The sequence below is a fragment of the Ornithodoros turicata genome, unplaced genomic scaffold, assembly GCF_037126465.1.
Source record: "Ornithodoros turicata isolate Travis unplaced genomic scaffold, ASM3712646v1 Chromosome17, whole genome shotgun sequence".
NCBI classification, from domain to species: domain Eukaryota; kingdom Metazoa; phylum Arthropoda; class Arachnida; order Ixodida; family Argasidae; genus Ornithodoros; species Ornithodoros turicata.
In genome coordinates, this window is record NW_026999326.1 from 2,338,112 (window position 1) to 2,360,088 (window position 21,977).

Genomic DNA, 21,977 nt, shown 5'->3' on the forward strand with positions numbered 1-21,977 from the left:
ATTGGAGGCACAGCGCTGCGGCCGGACCTCGTCCTTGAGAAAGGAGAAGAAGCAATAATCGTCGATGTGTGCTGTCCATTTGAAAATCGGATACCTGCCCTTCTCGAAGCCCGAAAGGAAAAAGAGAGAAAATACCAGACAGTGAAGGAAAACCTTCAGCGACGTTTCCAACGAGTATCCATTGAAGCCGTCGTTGTTGGTGCCCTAGGGTCCTGGGATCCCCGCAACGACAGACTCCTCAAGAAGCTGTGCTCGAAGACCTACGCAAAGAAACTCAAAAAACTGTGCGTGAGTGACGTGATAGCTGCCTCGCGCGACATATACGCCGCACATATCACGACGAACTCGAATAGGTGATCGCGTCCAAGCGACGACCATAAGACTTACTGTACATAATGATGTAGTATACTGTCATTCTCATTGTCTAGAAAAATGCCGTTAACATGTATAATAAACTTCTGTTCTTATCAGCTTAATATCTGATACGAGCCCTATTTGGACTCACGATATTAATCTTATTTTTGGCCCGAGACAGTGTGTCTGAAGCTCGCCTCGGCACTGTCAAGGGTTGCCCTGGTATTGCACTACCTCCAGGTGTGGCCCACCCGTCTCAAAACAAAAAAACAAAAATTCCGAAACAGCATCAATAAGCATCAGCCATGATGACCAGAGACAGGCAAAAGAGGGAAGCGTAGAAACAACACCAAGCAAAGCAGGGAACCTACAGCAGACACAGAACACACTGGAGACAACCACTGGGAAATGTCCTGTCTGGCCACTAGGGTACACATTCATTCATTCATTCATTCATTCATTCATTGAATCTATCTATCTATCTATCTATCTATCTATCTATCTATCTATCTATCTATCTATCTATCTATCTATCTATCTATCTATCTATCTATCTATCTATCTATCTATCTATCTATCTTTCTTTCTTTCTTTCTTTCTTTCTTTCTTTCTTTCTTTCTTTCTTTCCTTCTTTCTTTCTTTCTTTCTTTCTTTCTCTCTCTCTCTCTCTCTTGCAATTTCCAATCAATCATTTTTATCTCACGGGCCGTGATGCATTAGCACTAACACCCTAGTGTTCCGTACCCATATACCACGATGCCCAAACCGGCGACGTGCCACGCGCGGACGTAGAAGGCGAGACTGCGACAGAGGCGAAACGGGGGAGACGTGCAGTGTATATCTCTTCTCGGTCTTTTGGCGGATACAAGGGAGAAAGAAACACGAGTTCCGTCCGCTAACATGCGCATTTCATGCAGTCCGACTATCATTCTAGTGCTTCTTACACGCACCACATCATGTTGAATTTGGCGACGTGACACCCGAGGAGGCAGGTGCCGCGACCGTGACCAGAGCGTAAGATGGACGTGTAATATTTATCGCTTCTCGGCCTTTTGGCTAGGATCAAAGTGTAGACGATCGACGTTCAGCTTCGCTCTACAACCGGTTTTCTTCGCTACGTTATCAACTGCCCTGGGGTTTCGTCTGTCTGCGCCCCTGGGGTTCCTGCCGAGCATTCGGTAAGCATGGCCTGGTCTGGGCTTCCGAAGGCCTTTGCCTTCAATTTGACTACACCGTCGGATATTCCGATTGATGTGTTAGTGCGCCGAGTGCGTGAAGTTGCTGGCCCCAAGTCGGTGCAGTCCATGCAGCACCGAGGACGGGACAAGTTCCAAGTTGTTGTAAGAAATGAAGCTGCCAGGCAGAACCTACGTGACGTCAAGGAATTTGAAATTGAAGAAGGCGTCGTGCAAGTTGAACCGGTTGGTCCAAATGTGATATTTATTACCGTGACACTACTACCAGCCTATGTTAGTGACGAGCATCTTGTAAGAGCCCTGTCGCCGTACGGCACTGTTCTCGACATCACTCATCTCTGCTACAAAGACGACCCAGACCTCTGGACAGGCAATATTCTTGTAAAGTTCGAGGAAAAAAAGCCCCCACCGAACTTCTTAAACGTCCTTGGCCATATGGTCATGCTGAATTACAGAGGCATGAAGAAAGTTTGTGGACGGTGCAAAGCTGAAGGCCACTTCCGGTCATCTTGTACGACACCCCGCTGTGCTCGTTGTGCTGTCTTCGGGCACGATACACAAAGTTGCACTCTAAGTTGCCGCAGGTGCGAAGGAGATCATGCCACAGTTGACTGCCGACGGCGGAAGCTGTACTCTGCTGTGCTGCAAACAGGAGATGCCAATTCAGAACAACAGACCCCTATGGAGGAGGGACACGTGAGCATCGTCGTTGCTGAAAGTGTTCTCATCGAAGAACCGCAGAGGCCTTTGCAGGGAGACAGTGGTGTTTCCAGGACCACCGATGTACAGGTTGAAGAAGCCAGTGACAGTGCACCCGCCAGTGAGACGGTTGAGGAGAACGGGCTAGATGGCGGTTTTAGATCGTCGACGCCACCCCCTCTTGTGATTGACGAAGATGCCAAAAGTTCTTCGACCGAGGAACCCGAACGTCTACAAGAGGACGACGAGGATACAGGCGACACACTCTGTAAAGTCGACGGCAAGAGGGATCGACCGACCAGCAGCGACAGCCCATCGGACACAGCCCCTGGTTCAGCCCCCACCTGTGTGAAAAAGGCAAGAATTCAAGATATTCCACAAAATGACTATGAAAACTATACTAGTGCCGAAGAATATTGAATCTGTTGTACACCGGTCGTATCAGTTGTACGCGGTTCGACGCTTGTGTCTGGTTTTCTTAAAGATATGGCAGGTTGTATACAAACGATAAGGTTATCTAGGTTTTGCCAACTTATCTTTTGGCAGATTATGACTCTTAGTTTTCTTTCTCTGAATGTTCATGGGTTCCACAATCTTGATAAACAAGTTGAGGTGATTAGTTTCGCCCGCTCGTTGTCGGTCGATATCTTGTGTTTGCAAGAAGTGCATTTTTCTTGTAAAGCGGACGTACAATGTTTTGAAAAACAATTTGACTTGCTCTCCTTCTGCAGCTTTGGCAGCAGCCGAGCACGTGGTGTTGCAGTAATCTTTTTGAGGCCAGGCCGGGTTCAGAAATATTTCTGTAACTATGATGCGGACGGCAGAGTTGTTGCAATAGATCTGACGATAAAAGAATTCAAATTCAGAATGCTAAATATTTATGCACCAGCAGACAAAGGCCAATTGAATGAGTTTTATTCCAACCTAGATTCCATGTTACTGGTGCCCTACCCCGTACTTTTGTGCGGAGATTTCAATTGCGTCCTTGATGCAAACCGTGATTGCATTGGAAGGTCGCGCTCTCGAAGACGACATTGGGAAACGAGAGTTTTGAAAAATATAATAGAACAGTTAGATCTGGTGGATGTGTGGCGCGAACTGCACCCAACGTCATGCCAAGTCACATGGAAGAACACCAGGGGGATGGGATCTAGGTTGGACCGTTGCTATCTGACACGTCCATTTTCGCAATGCGTTTTGAGATGTGAGATCCGCCCACTGCCAGATGTTGGTTTCTACATTTCGGATCACCAAGCTCTGTTTTTCGTTGTTGAATGTCCACAACAAAGAAGTCGCACAGGGCGACCATGGCGTATGGATGTGTCCCTCCTAGCAGATACTGAGGTCGTTACCGACATTAACAAACACATTGCAGAATTTGTTAAGCAACATGAAGCACGACCTGAGTCGTGGGAGGAATTAAAACGTATGGCATGCTCCCTGCTTAAGGGATGGAAACAACGTAAAGCTCGAGAACGAATTGACCAGTTACGAGACCTGGCAGAGAGGATTCACCTCGTACGCCGTGGTGCACCTCTGACACCCAGAATGCAAGAATATATTGACACACTTACAGCAACACGCTTGCACTTGCTGCGAGAGTCATCTTTGGTAACGAAGTGCCTTTACCACCGCCGTTCACAGTTAGGGGGACCGGAAATGTTCAGGTATTTGCATTGTACGAAATTTCAGTCAGGTCTGCGGGAGGAGGTTACTGGTTTTAGGAGTTCAGATGGCGAAATATCATCTGACCCAACTGTCGTTCGTGAAGGTTTTTTGAGGTTCTATCGACAAAGTGCAGAGGCTTTGCCAGACTCAGGAGTTATGTCTAGTTCTATTTTTGACTCCCTTCCCAAAGTGCCGGTGGAAGAGTGTGAAATTTTGAAGGAACCGATCACTATCGAAGAGTTAGATGGTGCGGTAGCCAGGGCGAAACGCAGAAAATCACCTGGACCAGATGGTTTACCCGCTGAATTTTATTACACTTTCTGGCCTATTGTCCGAGGCTTCTTTCATAAAGTGGTGATTACGTCCTTGCTGAGTGGTTCACTTCCATGCTCATTTGGGAAGGGAAGAATTGTTTTAATCCCTAAGACGGGTGGTGATACTTTCAAGCCAGAAAGTTGGCGGCCAATTACACTTTTAAATAACGATTACAAGTTGGTCACTTCTGTTTTTGCGGAGCGAGTAAAGCAGGTTTTGGAACATATTATTCATCCCGCACAAACATGTACTGTTCCAAGGCGTTCAATGTATACAACACTCAGTGCGATTAGGGATGTCCTTGAATATGTTAGGACACGGCCAATTTCTGGAGCTATTATGGAGTTAGACCAAGCCAAGGCGTTTGATTTTGTAAGCCATAAGTATTTGTTTTTTGTGCTCCATACGTACGGTTTTCCAGAGTCATTTATCCAATACATCCGTCTTTTGTATCAAAACCATATGAGCTCGTTGGTAGTGATGGGTGAAGAAAGTCCATCTTTCCCTGTTAAACGTGGGGTAAGACAAGGCTGCCCCTTGTCATCGCTTCTTTTTGTCATTGCTTTAGACCCATTCATTCGGGCGATCATCTCTAGTACAAAGATTACCGGTTTCCCATTACCGGCAGGAGGGTCTTTAAAAGTGGGATCATATGCAGATGATGTTACAGTTTTCGTACGTGATGAATTGTCGTTTACACATGTGTTTCAGATTTTCAATGAGTATGCACGTGTGTCAGGTGCACACCTCAATATTGCAAAATGTAAACTGTTGCCAGTAGGAAATTTTCTGGTTCCGGCTTCCATCCCAGTGTCCGTGTGCCACCAGTTAACTATACTTGGTGTAACCTTTAACTCTGTAGGTCCAATGTTGTTGAACTGGGTAGATTTGTATAAAGAGCTTAGCGAAAATGTGACAGTAGCCGAAAAGTTTGACCTCTGTGTAACAGAACGAGCCTTTCTCGTGAAAACGTTTTTCTCAGGCCGGCTATGGCATCTAGCCCACGTAACATGGCCCCCAAAGAGAGTTTTGAGGTGCATGAATACCTTGCTGCACAGCTTCATCTGGGCGAGAAAGACCGAGCTTGTCCCGAGAATTGCGCTACGATTGCCACAGAGGATAGGCGGACTGGGTGTGCCAGATTTTGAGATCATTTGTAAAGTACTGAATATCCGGACAGCTATAAAAATTCTCTCTGGAGATCCGTCACCAGAGCAGTCTTTGCTGTGGTACCTGTTGGGAACAGCTCGCCATATGTTCAATGACATCTGTTCACTTCGAGCTGGCCCCACAGTAGAAACACCCAGCCGGTACTATAGAACGGTAGACCAATTCTACAAGTATATTCAGGAGTAATGTCCTGGGATTGAGATAACCCAAACACGCCCTTCGGTGTGTACCTATAAGATAGCCGAACAAGGGCTTGACAGACAACATCTCTTAACCGCAAAAAGCACCAAGTGGGCGATTGTGCAGCAGAAATGCGTACCTGTAGCTTTGAGGGACCTAATGTGGCGGTATGCTTGGGGTGTCTTACCCACACGGGACAGAATTTCAGCCTGGGGGATTACCACAGCAACACAATGTGCCTGGTGCACCAATCCAGAGACAAATGCTCACGTACTTATAGACTGTAGAATAAGCAAACAGTTTTGGGAAATTGTACGGAGACAGACAAACATTGTGTGCCCACTTACCTGTAAATCACGAAGTGCGCAACGAAGCACTAGACTCAGAACTCTGGTGACAGCAGCTGGGTTTCAGATTCTTTGGAGAGCCCGGTCTCACTGTGTGGTCCAAAACAAGAGAACAGTTCCGATGTTGGCAATGGTTAGACACCTTCGCGTGCAAGTGCAAAGTTTGCTGTCGACTGAGCTGAGATGCTATGGCCTGCAACGTTTTCAAGCAAAGTGGGGTCAACACCCCGTGCTTATCATCTCGGATGACCAGATCTTTCTAAAAAATTATGAGCATCGTATCATGTAAATACTTTTGAGTTGCACATTTTGTCAAGTAGACTAATAATGTAATAAACTCATTTTAAAAAGTATCTGTTCTTATCAGCTTAATATCTGATACGAGCCCTATTTGGACTCACGATATTAATCTTATTTTTGGCCCGAGACAGTGTGTCTGAAGCTCGCCTCGGCACTGTCAAGGGTTGCCCTGGTATTGCACTACCTCCAGGTGTGGCCCACCCGTCTCAAAACAAAAAACAAAAATTCCGAAACAGCATCAATAAGCATCAGCCATGATGACCCGAGACAGGCAAAAGAGGGAAGCGTAGAAACAACACCAAGCAAAGCAGGGAACCTACAGCAGACACAGAACACACTGGAGACAACCACTGGGAAATGTCCTGTCTGGCCACTAGGGTACACATTCATTCATTCATTCATTCATTCATTCATTCATTCATTCATTCAATCTATCTATCTATCTATCTATCTATCTATCTATCTATCTATCTATCTATCTATCTATCTATCTATCTATCTATCTATCTATCTATCTATCTATCTATCTATCTATCTATCTATCTATCTTTCTATCTTTCTATCTTTCTTTCTTTCTTTCTTTCTTTCTTTCTCTCTCTCTCTCTCTCTCTCTTGCAATTTCCAATCAATCATTTTTATCTCACGGGCCGTGATGCATTAGCACTAACACCCTAGTGTTCCGTACCCATATACCACGATGCCCAAACCGGCGACGTGCCACGCGCGGACGTAGAAGGCGAGACTGCGACAGAAGCGAAACGGGGGAGACGTGCAGTGTATATCTCTTCTCGGTCTTTTGGCGGATACAAGGGAGAAAGAAACACGAGTTCCGTCCGCTAACATGCGCATTTCATGCAGTCCAACTATCATTCTAGTGCTTCTTACACGCACCACATCATGTTGAATTTGGCGACGTGACACCCGAGGAGGCAGGTGCCGCGACCGTGACCAGAGCGTAAGATGGACGTGTAATACTTATCGCTTCTCGGCCTTTTGGCTAAGATCAAAGTGTAGTAAACTTGGTCGCCAAAGGCCTGAGTGTGGTGGCACCGAGTACATTTTGCCGTGTACCGTATTTCTCAGGACGATTAGGGTGCCAGCCGAGGACGAGGCCCTACTCAGGGTTTGGTTTATTGTCCCTCGCCCAGAGCAGCCACGACTCACTGGAGGCTTAGCAGTCTCCTGAGGGCTACCTCGGCAGTTTGGTTTATTGCCCTTTTTAGGGCAAAGCCTACCAGGCGGGTGGTACTAAGTAGGTGTTCCGTGCCTACCGCCCTCTTCAGGCCGTTGAGTACTAGCAGAGGGAGGGCCGAAGTGGTTCCCCCAACGCAGCCCGCCAACGGGATGGTGCTTGACGTCACTCCCGCCGCCCGACAAAATGCGAGGACCTCCCCTGGTCTCCTTGAATGCTCCCCGCAGCACGGACCACAGACGCCGGACGACATGGACATCAGACTGGATGCCACGGACCATGAATGCTGGAGTGAAAACTTCCGGACCCATAAACCACAGACGCCGGGCCACGAGAGTCAACTGCTCCCTGGGGAGAACCCCTGCGTGCGTTTACAGCCGCAGCTTCGCAGCCCTTTACACTGCGAGGGAGGGCTGGCGTTTACGTCCTCCGTGAGGACACCTGCCCTTGGGACTGCCCCTGAATACGTCAGACTGGCCGGCGAAGACACCACCCGCGAAGAAACCGGCAGCTGCCAGCCTTCCAGGGAAGACACTACCCTGACCGTGTATTTCCCCCTACCAGACCATTTCACCTGCTGCGAGGAAGGGTGTTCCATGTCCTACCGTTCGTCGACGTGGACATCCCAGCGAAGTTCCCTAACCAGACACCTCGAGCGGGACCATGAGATTCGGATTACCCAAGTAGCATACCTCTGTGTCGATTGCGGTGAACTCCTCAACTCAAGGCCTACATCCCACAAGTGCACCCAGGCCCGCAGCCAGCCAAATCTTCCGGGGAGACGAAGGTTTACCCACCGGTGTGAAGAGTGCGGTGACACGTTTCCCTCTAGAAAAGGGCTAGACAACCATCTTCTGTCACACAGGAGGGAACGTGCGCGAGCCGAACGCCGAAGCCAGCAACGAAGTGAGGATGCTGCGGTCTGCGAAGCCCCTGGCGCAGGTGACGCCGAGGAAGGAGACGAGCGACTTCAAGCGCAGTCAGAAGCAGAACCAGAAACCACAAGTGAAACCAGCCCTATGACAACGGTGTCGCCTCAGACAGAGGACATCGTAGCGCCATCTGAAGACGCATACTCCACCTACACGGAGCACGACGCCGCTTCCATATTTACCTCATCTCAACCAGTAAGCGAGTGCGAAGCCGTGACCTGCAGCAACGACGACCCTGCTACTCCCACTCAACATGCCATTCGTGACGAGGCAGAAAACCCTGATGATCCCCTCCCGCAGGACAGAATGATCGCTGACGTAAGACCTAATGAAGAAGCTCTTCCAGCCCCACAAGACCCCTCTGACGGCGATCTCCTAGGGCATTGCATCTCTGCTCTACGCGAGATCGCGCGGTGTCCTTGCAGCACAGAAAACTGGCAGAAGTTTCTATCCATATTAAGGAATGCCACATCTACCATCCAAGAAGCTGCAAACATCCCTCCAGCATCAGACCGCGCCCCAAAGAAAAGAAGGATAAACCCGAGCGACCCACGAGAGATACAGCGATTGTACCGCAGGAACCGCCGTCTTGCCATCCGAACTATCACCGAAGACGCTGCCCCAACTTGTGGTATCCCAAAAGAAGACCTTGAAGCGCACTTCCCCAGCGTGTGGGGTCCAAGCACAGCTCCTCTGGACATCCCCCTTTTGCGCAAAAGAGGAGACACACCCGTTGACTTAAGCTTCTTTACTCCAGAAGAGGTACTGAGGAAGGGAAAGCGATGTGAAAACACTGCACCCGGCGACGACCGCATTACTTACAAGCACTGGTTGACTGTAGACCCCGAGTGCAAGTTCCTCGCTGCCACATTCAACGTGTGTCTCCATTACAAGGACATCCCTGAGGAGTGGCGGTCATCGCGAACTGTGCTGATCCCGAAGAAAGGAGATCATGACGTGGTGACCAACTGGAGACCGATCACCATCAGCCGCACCATCAACAAGCTGTTCACGGGCTGTCTAGCGGTCCGGATGCAAACGTGGATTGCTGCCGAGGAAATCCTCTCAAAGTGCCAGAAGGGTTTCCTTCCACACGATGGCGTCTTCGAACATGGATACATCCTGCAATCCAGGCTGAACAAGGCCCGAACAACGCGGGGTGACTTATGTGCGGCTTTCCTGGACTTCAGCAACGCCTTTGGCTCGGTACCTCACAATGCCATCTTCGATGCAGTAGAAAACAGCGGTGCTGGTGCTGGATTCGTCGACCTCATCAAAAACCTGTACAGAGACAATGAATCAGTCGTAATATCATGTGACGGCACCACTGAAGCCATACCTGTGATGTCCGGCATCCGACAAGGCTGTCCTCTGAGTGGTCTGTTGTTTAACTTAACGATTGATCCGATCGTCCGAACCATCCAGGGAGACTCCAAAGAACACCAAGTACTGGCTTACGCCGATGACATCACCCCACTGGCTGACAACCCAAAATCTCTACAAGAAAGGATCTGCTCCATAGAGCGAACCTCTCGCTCACTGGGTCTGCAACTTAACGCTGCAAAATGCAAAAGCCTGCATCTGTCTGGGAAACAACCAGTAGGCTTACGAGACACCAGGTTTTTCGTGTGTGGTGCAGCCATACCAACAGTGGAGAATTCGACCCAGTAGCCTTCCTCGGAAAACCAGTGGGCTTTCATCTCCTGAAAGACACTACAACCATCGACAGGATGATACAACTGGGCCAGAAAATCATGTCATCCATGCTTGCCCCATGGCAACGTATCAACGCATTGAAAACATTCCTGTATCCCGCCCTCAATTTCCATATGAGATGTGGCAACATTGGGAAGACAGAATGGGCCCGTCTGGACAAAGCCCTGCGCCCCATGATAAAACGCTCACTATACCTGCCTTCAAGCGCAAGCGGCAACTATCTACACGGGAGCCGACAAGCGGGTGCCTGCGGGATCCCAATTGCCGCTGAGGTCAGCGATCTATGTCGCATAGACTCAGCTTTCAAGTTGCTGTCATCCCGGGACAGCGAAGTCACACAACATGCGGAAGCGGAGCTGCAGCGTACGATCACAGAAAGATTGGGCAGGCAGTGCACAAGAAGCGACATGGGGGTGTACCTAGCCGGAGACACAGAGGGAGAATATCGTACAACATCGAACCCCATTCAGAATGTCTGGACTGAAGCAAGGAAAGCGTCGCATCGGCTAGGGATGACATGGGAGCTAAGGGAGAGTGGACAACCATCAGTAACCAGAGGCACCATCACTGTCACGACCCGGCACCGTTCTCGGTTGATGGCAATCTTCAGAAAACAACTCAATCAATCGAGAGATTGCGACCTACAAGCCCTCCCAAACCAAGGGAAAGCAATGGAGTGTGTTGCAGCAGACCGTGCAAGCTCGCACTTCATCAGTAACGGCGACTACACCAGATTCGCCAATTGGCGATTCATCCATCGAGCACGACTAAACCTCGTGCCTCTGAACGGAGCGAAGCCGTGGTCCACGAACGACAAACGATGCCGCACCTGCGGTTTCCAGTCCGAGACCCTGCCCCACGTTCTCAACAACTGCATGAGGAACTCAGCTGCGTACACACAACGCCATAACGACATCGTGTCCAGGATAAAGAGCGCTGCTGAGAAAAAATTCTCAGTGAAATGGGAGAACCAGGCCGTTGGAAGCACCCACCTACGACCGGACCTCGTGTTGACTCAAGGAGAAACGGCTATCATTGTGGACGTCGCCATCCCGTTCGAAAATAGAACAGACAGTCTGCAAGCGAAGCGCCGGGAAAAAGAGCAGAAATACGAGCCAGTAAAACAATACCTACTACAGCGTTTCAACAGAGTCAGCATCGAGGCCGTGATTATCGGCTCTCTCGGATCTTGGGACCCCAACAACGACAGGCTTCTCAAACGGCTTTGCTCAAACAATTACCTGAAAAAGCTCAAGAGACTTGCAGTGTCAGACGTAATTCGACGGTCACGCGACATCTACCACGGTCACGCCACATTACCAAGGTTCACTGAGAAGCAGATGTCTTGCAATGTACTCAATTCACGACTATACAACTTGTAACTAGTAATGAAAGCGCTAACTTGCCATATGTCTGTAAATAATGTCGATAACATTGAATAAATTTCTGTTCTTATCAGCTTAATATCTGATACGAGCCCTATTTGGACTCACGATATTAATCTTATTTTTGGCCCGAGACAGTGTGTCTGAAGCTCGCCTCGGCACTGTCAAGGGTTGCCCTGGTATTGCACTACCTCCAGGTGTGGCCCACCCGTCTCAAAACAAAAAACAAAAATTCCGAAACAGCATCAATAAGCATCAGCCATGATGACCAGAGACAGGCAAAAGAGGGAAGCGTAGAAACAACACCAAGCAAAGCAGGGAACCTACAGCAGACACAGAACACACTGGAGACAACCACTGGGAAATGTCCTGTCTGGCCACTAGGGTACACATTCATTCATTCATTCATTCATTCATTCATTCATTCATTCATTCATTCATTCATTCATTCATTCATTCATTCATTCTATCTATCTATCTATCTATCTATCTATCTATCTATCTATCTATCTATCTATCTATCTATCTATCTATCTATCTATCTATCTATCTATCTATCTATCTATCTATCTATCTATCTATCTATCTATCTATCTATCTATCTTTCTATCTTTCTTTCTTCTTTCTTTCTTTCTTTCTTTCTTTCTTTCTTTCTTTCTTTCTTTCTATCTTTCTTTCTTTCTTTCTATCTTTCTTTCTTTCTTTCTTTCTTTCTTTCTCTCTCTCTCTCTCTCTCTTGCAATTTCCAATCAATCATTTTTATCTCACGGGTCGTGATGCATTAGCACTAACACCCTAGTGTTCCGTACCCATATACCACGATGCCCAAACCGGCGACGTGCCACGCGCGGACGTAGAAGGCGAGACTGCGACAGAAGCGAAACGGGGGAGACGTGCAGTGTATATCTCTTCTCGGTCTTTTGGCGGATACAAGGGAGAAAGAAACACGAGTTCCGTCCGCATACATGCGCATTTCATGCAGTCCGACTATCATTCTAGTGCTTCTTACACGCACCACATCATGTTGAATTTGGCGACGTGACACCCGAGGAGACAGGTGCCGCGACCGTGACCAGAGCGTAAGATGGACGTGTAATATTTATCGCTTCTTGGCCTTTTGGCTAAGATCAAAGTGTAAGTGTGTGTGTGTGTGTGTGTGAGAGTGCAGCGCTCTTTATCAATTCAGTCCCCTCCTGTGCGTCTCCATTCGGGATACCAGTAAAAACTGAATTACGCATACTGGGATACTATTTCAATAGTCGGGGAATCGCAGTATCATCGTGGATGCGCATTCACCAGCGTAGCATTCCCGTGCTCCGTGAATTGAAGGGTCTGGTTCTTCCACTTACTTGTAAGGCCCGGCTAGCGGCGTCGTGGTTCTTAAGCAAGTATTGGTACCATGGTACCATATCGCTTCCGCCACGCCAGATCTTTCTTACTGTGACCCGTATTCCTTTTCAGTTCGTATGGGGTAACAGCGTGGAATGGGTGTCGCGCGCGCGTCTGTACCAGTCGCGTGAGGTTGGTGGCTTGCGAGTGCCACATGTAAAAGTGAAGTGCCTTGCTTTAGGTATAAAGGCAATTTTTGATGCCCTGAGTGAGCCTAACCATCCCGCACACGACCTTTTGCACTACTTTCTTGGCCCGGAGATTCGTTTCTTTTGTTCCTTTCAGCAGAATAGGCCGCGCTCAGAGTTTACTGCTCCCCACTTAAAAGAGTACGTGTCATCAGTCCGTCGCCTCCGCGAGAGCCACGTGGACGCTGATCTTTCTACATGGTCAGTGAGGCGGTTCTATGTGTCCCTGCTGGGCTTACTTCCGGCACCCACGGGTGTACCGGAGCTATCTGTTCCGCGTCAGATCGCGTGGCGCTACGCCACTGCAGGATGGTTGGACTCTCGTCGTGCAAGTTTGCAGTGGAGACTTGCGCACGATGTCCTGCCGCTCAGGGATCGTTTGCATCGTTATGGTCTCACCTCGCCTCGATGTCCTTTCTGTTCTAGCCATGAAACTGCGCAGCACGCTTTTCATGAGTGTCTCGTTCCCGACGTTTTGTGGCACAGAGTTGAGGAGCTGTATGGGGTTCCACGGATTCGCTCGGGCACCATTCAAACGCTCCTTCAACCCCCCGTTCCAATCCGGGATAGACGACAGTTCATTCTCTTAGCCGTAGAGATAAATTACCAAGTGTGGATTGCGCGCTGCATAGCAGTACACGGCGGTCGCGCTCGGGGGACGTCACACGTTCTAAGCCTCGTTCGAGCGGTTGTTCGCAGAGTCTTACAGAGGGAGAGAGCAGTCCTCGGTGCAATGGAGTTCGGAAGACGCTGGCTAACTTCGTCTGTGCTATTCGAAGAAACGCATGGAAGGTACGTTGTTCATTACTAAGCGTTACTTTCTTTCGTGCCGTTATCCCGTACGCAACTCTCCGCAGTCTTGGTCTGTTGCATGGCGACGACAAGCACGAACAGTAATCCTTAACGTGACGTGATTTCACAAGCAGAAGTTGGCATTGCACTAGTTCTAGTTTTAGTCCTAGCTTGTTGAGATAGTTATATGGGAGCCAGTCCTTGTGACTGGTCTTCCGCCTCGATGCCAATACACAGTAAGTGTGAGCTAAGATCAGGGCGATTACGGTATCAGCCTAGGCAGGGGCCTGCTTGCGGGTTTGGTTTCATTGCCCCCCTGCCAAAGCAGCCACTCTCTCATCGTCTCAGGTGGTGCTAAGTAGGTGGTTCGCCGCCTACCGCCCTTTTCAGGGCGTCGAGCACTAGCCAAGGGAGGGCCCCTCTTGGGTTGTGGATTATTGCCCCCTCCTCAGGCAGCCTGACCCGGGGCTGGTCACCTCGTGGCCATGCCTCCGCCACCCTTCCCGAGGGAGAAGCGCCTCCAAACCACGGCTCGCCATGGAGCGGGGGACTTCCCGCCATGGACTCCAGCACCCTCTGCTGCCCAGGAGGACGACGACGACGACGGCCAGCCGACCCAGGGAGCGCACCACCACGTCCTTACAGCGAAGACCTGCCCGCCTGTCTGTCAGTCCACGTTTGCCCAGCAAGCCGCGGACACCCAACTACCACCCGCCGGCCCGCGGACGCCGATCCCGCTGTCTCCAACACCCACAGACCGGTCAGCTACTTCGAACTACACCCCCCGCGAGCCTTTACTGCCACGGCCCCACAGCCCTTTACACTGTGGGGGAGGAATGGTTCCTATGCCCTCTGTGAGGACGCCGGACCTTGGGGAACCAGACGACACCCCCCGCGAGCCTTTACAGCCACGGCCCCACAGCCCTCTACACTGTGGGGAGGGATCGATGGATACGCCCTCTGTGAGGGTCCCGACCCCTGGATCTACACAAGGTTCAGATGACTCACCATGTTCTCAAGACATGAAGCAACCCGAACGGCAGGGGAAGGAGCTCACCGTATTCTTTCCTACCCCTGACTACTACAAATGTACTGAAGAGGACTGCCGCCACTGTTTTCGGTCGGCTGCCTGGACGTCACAGCGTGCATCCCTCACGCGACACTTGGACCAGGAGCATAACATCCGCATAGACCTGATCAAGTATGAATGCAGCTTATGTGAAGCGAAGCTCGGATCCCGCCCGTCCAACCACCGGTGCAGTGGGCAGAAGGTAGTCAGCAGCCAGACCGCCGCTTTTAAGAACAAGTGTAGCCGATGCAGCCTGACATTCCCAACAAAGAAGGGGCGGACCAACCACGAAGCCACCCACCGAAGACAGGATGCGAGGGACAGGCGGACTGCCGGCTCCAGAGAGCTTGAAGACGGACCCACCGCGGAACATTCAGAAGGGACGCGTGTTCCCCACATCAACTCTGTCCCTTTCGAACCACCAGGACACGAAACATCGGTGATCGCTGCCTACCCCATGACCCCCTCAAGCCCCACGGATGGTGAAGAAACAACGTCAAGTTCACCTGCACCGCACATTGCGCAAGAACAACATGAACGCGAGGAACAAGGAGACCAATCCGGTGTAACTCCTGTGGAAACCGGCGTGGAGAAGGGTGCCACCACACCGCATCACCTGAGAGAAATAGACTATGAGCATGGCAGATCAGATGCCATTCCCTACAATCAATGTGGCTCGCAGACAGACAGGAGCGAAGGTACCGCCACACCTGACACGCCTATTGTGAGGGAGAGTGACAGGCTGCATGGAGAGGACCGGATTACGAGCCCAGCAAGAGATTCTTTCCCGCTAGCCGGCCATCTCCGCGAGATCCAACAGCTCTCTCAAAGGCCAAACGACGATGAGACCTGGGAAGCCTTCGAGGAAATCCTGCACAGGGCTACAGAGACCGTTGCCAGCCACGTAAGATTACCTGAGGCCGGGACACGGACACAGCGGACCATCAATTATGCCAACCCGAAACAGATACAAGCACTATACCGCAGAAATCGAAGACAAGCGGTACGGCTTATCACTCAAGGGAAGCACCAGCACTGCGAGATACCAGCGGACGACGTAGAACGGCACTTCAAGGAGACATGGCAGGAGAAGGAAGGCAATACGGAGCTCCTCCATGAAAGGCCACGGGCATCAGAAGAGGTCCAACTTCACCAATTCTCGCCTGAAGAGGTCCTGAGGCGACTCAGAAGATGCGAAAATACAGCACCCGGCGACGACCGCCTCACATATCAACACTGGAAGTCCACAGACCCGGAATGCCGATTCTTGACGGCAGCTTTCAACATCTGCCTGAGATTCTCAAGGGTACCGCAAGACTGGAAGAAATCTCGCGTCATCCTTATTCACAAGAAAGGAAGTCGCACCGAAATCACCAATTGGCGTCCCATATCGCTCATCCGAACCATAGCAAAACTCTTTACCGGGTGCCTTGCCTCCCGAGTGCTGCAATGGGCCATGGACAACGAGGTTCTCTCACCATGTCAAAAGGGGTTCCTCCCTTACGATGGAGTCCTCGAACACAATTTCATCCTCCAAGAGCGCCTGGATAGAGCGAGAACGGAAAAGGGAGACCTATACGTAGGGTTCCTGGACTTCTCCAACGCCTTTGGATCGATTCCGCACCAGATACTAACCGAAGCAGCACGCTGCGCAGGCGCGGGAGAAAGGTTCTGCGGCATCCTCAACAATCTATATTGCGACAATGAGGCCACCATCGCCTGCAACGACCAAACGACGGAGTCCATCCCGGTACAGTCAGGCATACGGCAAGGTTGCCCCATCAGCGGCATATTATTCAACATCGTGATCGATGTCATCATCCGTCGCATCCAGGGAGACAGCAAGGACCACAATATCCTTGCATATGCCGATGACCTCACCCCCCCCCCCCACACCACACCGGAGGACCTGCAGGCAAGAATAGAGACGATCAACAGTATGGCCAGTGAACTTGGACTCACGTTGAACCCAGCAAAGTGCCGAACGCTGCACATGACGGGAAAGACGCCTGTCGGTATAAGACCGACACTGTTTGTGGTAAATGGAACCACTATCCCTGTAATCAACGAAGCAGAGGCCTTCAAGTACCTTGGACCCCCCGTTGGCTTCAACCTGTTCCCGGATACCGCGACTGTCTCCGATGCCATTGAGCTTGGCAAAACACTCCTGGAGTCGATGCTGGCCCCGTGGCAAAGGATCGACGCTATCAAGACGTTTCTGTATCCTGGACTAAACTTCGCCATGAGAATGGGATACATTCAGAAAACAGAGTGGAAGCGCCTGGACGACACCCTTCGACCACTTATTAAGAAGACACTATACCTGCCAAAAAGTGCTACATCAGGCTACATCTATGGGAGCCCGCAAACTGGCGCATGCGGAGTGCCTCACGCTGCCGAGCTAAGCGACATATACCGCATTGATACGGCCTACAAACTACTAACATCCCCGGACCAGACTGTTGCCGACCTAGCCAGCGCAGCCCTGACGACCGCAGCCGTGAAACGCTCCCGGAACGAAGACGTTGCGCCCGACCTCGCAGCGTACCTATCGGGTGAGGGAGGAGTCTTTGAAGGGCCATCCCGGGGGATAAAGAACATATGGACAGAGGCAAGGAAGGCATCAAAGAGAAATTCCATCACTTGGGAGTTCCGACCCGAAGGCCCAGAGCTTACGACAGGCGACACAACCATCAACGCCATGCAAAGAAACAAAGTTGTGTCAACACTTCGCCGCAAGCTAACCGCCACAAGGGATGACCATCTGCAATCCCTTCCCAATCAAGGGAACGTGCTGGAATGCGTGGCGCTTGACCGCTCCAGTACGCACTTTATGAGAACTGGAATGTTCACACGCTTCGCAGACTGGAGGTTCATCCACCGGGCCCGCCTCAACCTGCTTCCACTGAATGGCGCATGACCCTGGGACAACGGAGATAAGCGATACAGGAGGTGCGGCGGCGAACAAGAAACACTGCCACACGTCGCCAACCACTGCATGCGCTACTCCCCAGCCTACACCGCTCGCCACAACAAGATCGTGCGTCGGGTGAAAGAGGCAGCCCAGGCGAAGTACACCGTGATCGCGGAAAACCAGGCGGTTGGCAACACCGGACTGCGACCAGACCTCGTCGTTGCAAGAGCAGAACCCTGTTGAAAAAAAGCCAAATAGGTTGTATGCGATCCTATTTATCCTATACAAATTGATGTAGGATCCTTTATGTCCTATTTTGTATCATGTGGGAGAGTTGTGGGATCCTACATGTCCTATATTAATTCACATATAGGTGAGTCATAGGATCCTACATGTCTCATATTAGGCTATGTAGGAGAGTTGTGGTGTCCTACTTGTCCCATATTCGGCAATATAGGAGAGTTGTAGGACACTACATCGCCTATATCCGGCTACGTAGCAGACTTGTAGGATCCTACAAGGCATCAAAAAGGAGCTATGGGAGATCTTACGTGGCCTGTTTGGTTTCATGTGGGGAGGACGTGGGGAATTATTTTGAGATATGGAAGTGATATATTAACACAGCAACAAACATTATTTGATTCCTTCAAAACAGGGGCCCAGAACGAACTAGTCATATTCAATCATGTTTGCCAACGCGCACACATACGGCAGGTTATCAAGTGCGAATTCTATTAGAACCACTGCAAATGAATATATTTTTTTAGGTTGAAAACAACTGAATGGACTGGTTGCATGCATTTATGGAACATGCATAGAGTATGCCCATTACTAGTCGACGAAACATCAAGCATACAATGATGCGTGCATTCCTTTGAGTACTATTTAAGCACAAACTTCGACAACATTGCGCAACAGGTCGAGGTGGCGGTTGAACGACATCGAGCGACATTGCGGTGTCGATGGGGTTTTCGGTCTAATTTCTACGACTAAACCGGTTCTATCAGGACGCGGCTTGTTGTGACGGATTCCCCAATCCTTCGCCTTCACGTGCACGCTCACGGCTCGCAGGAAATCCTAAGAGTAGTCGAGATACTTGAAAATTCCAGGCCTCCGTCTGCACTTCCGATACATTCGGAGCTCCGTAACATTCGCCCCGGTGGTCATGTCGACGCCAGAATTTCCGTCCTAGTAGGACATGAGTCGCTCTACGATCGGTCAAATGGAACCATGAGTCGGTCTTTAGCGGTTCGGGGGTTGTGGGCAGAGACGCGTTCGTAACTCTGTTTTTTTAAGCTTTGATGCCCTTTTTCGGACGGAAGCCCGCGTCGGACAGTTTTCACCTTTCTAGAGTGTACTCGCCTCAACTCGGTGAACGTGGCAAAATTTACTACAGCTGTCAAAGTCTTCTGGTTGTCGAGCTACCGGTTTCCGTGTTTACACTCCTCCCAATACATGGGACTGCCGGCTGTTTTCCCCCTAAAACCGTTTCCATCGCACCTACAGAGTCGTGTTTGACATAGTTTTGAAGCTCTTGACGTGCTCTTTCCAACCGCTTTAATCCCGTAAGCGCAAGGCTCTCCGTTCCCCAGATATGGGCTTTGCAGTTGGAGGGTCATGGCACTGGCGCCAGCAAGTCTGGCTGACGCCGCTCGGAGACGCTTCCGTGGGTGCCGTTCCTTTAGTGCCGTAATCTCGCTTACCTAACGTCCAATTTACTGGAAATTTTGGATGCGTGTTCTTCGTTCTTTGCTCTACAACTTTTCAATTCGCACCTTCCGTCTATTTACTACAGGTTATGGCGTTATTCCCGAAATTCCTTAGGCTGACTCTCCTTCTGCGCACCTTCGTCCCTGTTTTTAGGTTTGAACCCTGTGGGAGATCTGAATCACCTATTAATGGATTCGTGCTCTCCGAACACCGAACGGCTAGAAACTTGCGGGATCTTTTTATCTCTCTCCATTCTCGAGTGAGGACAAACATGGCAAAAGCGGCTCGTTATACATGGGGCTGGGGGCATTTTTTTCGATGTCGGTTGTTTGTTGGCGTAGAAATGTGATTGAAGACTTATTTTGACGGGAAAAACGTCCTCTTTCCAATGGCACTGGTCACCCGTACGCGCGTCTTTCTGCTTTCTGGATGTAGCGCGAGGAGAGCATGGTGGAGAGAGCCGTTACAGCCCGGCCAGGCGGCGCCGTTGGAGCTTGGAATTCCTCCAGCTCATTTGGAAGGGAAATCATTGAAGCGTTCGGACGCATGTCCAGAGAGCTCTCGTTCGGGAAGCGTCTTTCGTCGTAGTTTTGGTGGTTTTGGTGCCCCGCAGTGCTGTGACTGTATTTCATGCCTTACTAGTGGTATCTGGACCTGTTTCTGTGTGTGTACCTTGGAAGACCGAAAGCTGTTGGATTTCGTGAATTGAAGGTTAGTTGTGTGCATGTAATGCCATGTTTCGTGCACCTTTTGCTTTGTATTCTTCCTAGCGTGTGGGTTCCTATAACTTTATCCGCTCAGTGCGATTATTACCCTATTGTTACCTATTTCCTTATCCTCCATCTGTAATCTTGTGCTCTTACCCTGTTGGTTAACCTGTATCATCACTTAACATCAGGTTGATATAATGTGTGATGCTTCTGCGGCCCTGCTACAGGGTACCGGTGCTCTAAAGATACAGATCTTCCTTTTTTGGTTATTAATTCATAGTAACTCAGCTTGTGTCATGCATATTTTCCCCGAGTGTGGAAGGAATATGACAGAATGTAAATAGTTGCGGATATTATAACTCAACGTGCATTGTTTTCACCCTGTTCAGGTAATGCCTTACTGACACCCTTGCTGTAGCCCCAGTTGTCATAGTTAATTGATCTTACTGCTAACAAACAAAGCCATTGTCTTTGGACCTCAAGTAACAGCATATGTGGGAAGTCTGGTTAACCTGTGCACGAGTTTTGGCATATTTTATGTGACACATAATGTATTATCCCTTGTTAAATCTAGCTTCCTAACTCACTTTATTGTTTCAGATGCCTACACGAAATATATCTTAGAGCTATCATCTAGCATGGTCTGTAAAGGTGTTGAAGACGCTGTACATCAGGCAAGAGTGTGATTGTTCAACAGACATGTCACAGGGATGATGAACGATATCAATAAAAAAAAAGAAGCTGCATGATTTGTTATTTCCTAATATACACAGCACAATAGGGTGCACAAATTATACGGGATCACAACGAGAGACTTGAACCTATTTGCATGTAGGACCCAACGTAGGTCCCACAATCAAATAGGATCCTGTTAATATGTAGGATCGCATTTGCATGTAGGTCCCCCAACCAAATAGGATCCTGTTTATATGTAGGATCGCATTTGCATGTAGGACCCACAATTAAACAGGATCCTATTTGTATGTAGGTTCCTTCATCATGTAGGACCTGGTGTCATAATACCATATGGAGTCAAGTAGGAATTTCCAATAGGGAAGAGGCTATCATATACGACGTCACCATCGTGTTTGATAACCGACAAGAGGCCTTCACGAAAGCAAGACAAGAAAAGGAGGAGAAGTACCAGGTGGTGAAGGAACATCTGAGGCAACGATTCCAGAGAGTCAGGGTGGAAGCTATCATCCTCGGAAGCTTGGGAAGCTGGGACCCGAAAAACGACCGCGCCCTCGCCCCCATCTGCTCGAAGACATACCTTCGCCTTATGAAGAAACTGTGCGTGAGCGATACCATCGCAGCAACAAGGGACATTTACTTCACACATGTCACCGGAAATACCCCTCAGTAGAACACCCTTGTAAACGTATGTTTTGTCCTGTGTATATATACCTACCGTTTTTCCTTTTTTCCCATTTTTCAAACAATTAATATGTACGTACCCTTTCATTACCCTCCCCATGTATATTTATAATGTCTGAACTGCAGCGAATAAACAAATTCTGTTCTTATCAGCTTAATATCTGATACGAGCCCTATTTGGACTCACGATATTAATCTTATTTTTGGCCCGAGACAGTGTGTCTGAAGCTCGCCTCGGCACTGTCAAGGGTTGCCCTGGTATTGCACTACCTCCAGGTGTGGCCCACCCGTCTCAAAACAAAAAACAAAAATTCCGAAACAGCATCAATAAGCATCAGCCATGATGACCAGAGACAGGCAAAAGAGGGAAGCGT

At 49.6% G+C, this 21,977-nt stretch overlaps 1 protein-coding gene, 2 non-coding genes and 2 pseudogenes across 3 annotated transcripts; all 5 read left to right on the top strand.

The window, feature by feature from the left end:
* Nucleotides 1-419: 419 nt before the first annotated feature.
* Nucleotides 420-610, top strand: LOC135372864 (U2 spliceosomal RNA). The gene has a single exon (XR_010416141.1). It is a non-coding gene; the product is annotated as a U2 spliceosomal RNA (small nuclear RNA).
* Nucleotides 611-6,264: 5,654 nt separating this feature from the next.
* On the top strand, nucleotides 6,265-6,435 carry LOC135372963 (U2 spliceosomal RNA; annotated as a pseudogene).
* A 3,648-nt stretch (nucleotides 6,436-10,083) lies between these two features.
* LOC135372751 (uncharacterized) lies at nucleotides 10,084-11,451 on the top strand. The gene has a single exon (XM_064606225.1). It carries the CDS (start codon nucleotides 10,084-10,086, stop codon nucleotides 11,449-11,451), a length of 1,368 nt encoding a protein of 455 aa, XP_064462295.1.
* Nucleotides 11,452-11,488: 37 nt separating this feature from the next.
* LOC135372868 (U2 spliceosomal RNA) lies at nucleotides 11,489-11,667 on the top strand (annotated as a pseudogene).
* A 10,038-nt stretch (nucleotides 11,668-21,705) lies between these two features.
* On the top strand, nucleotides 21,706-21,895 carry LOC135372882 (U2 spliceosomal RNA). The gene has a single exon (XR_010416153.1). It is a non-coding gene; the product is annotated as a U2 spliceosomal RNA (small nuclear RNA).
* Nucleotides 21,896-21,977: the final 82 nt, after the last annotated feature.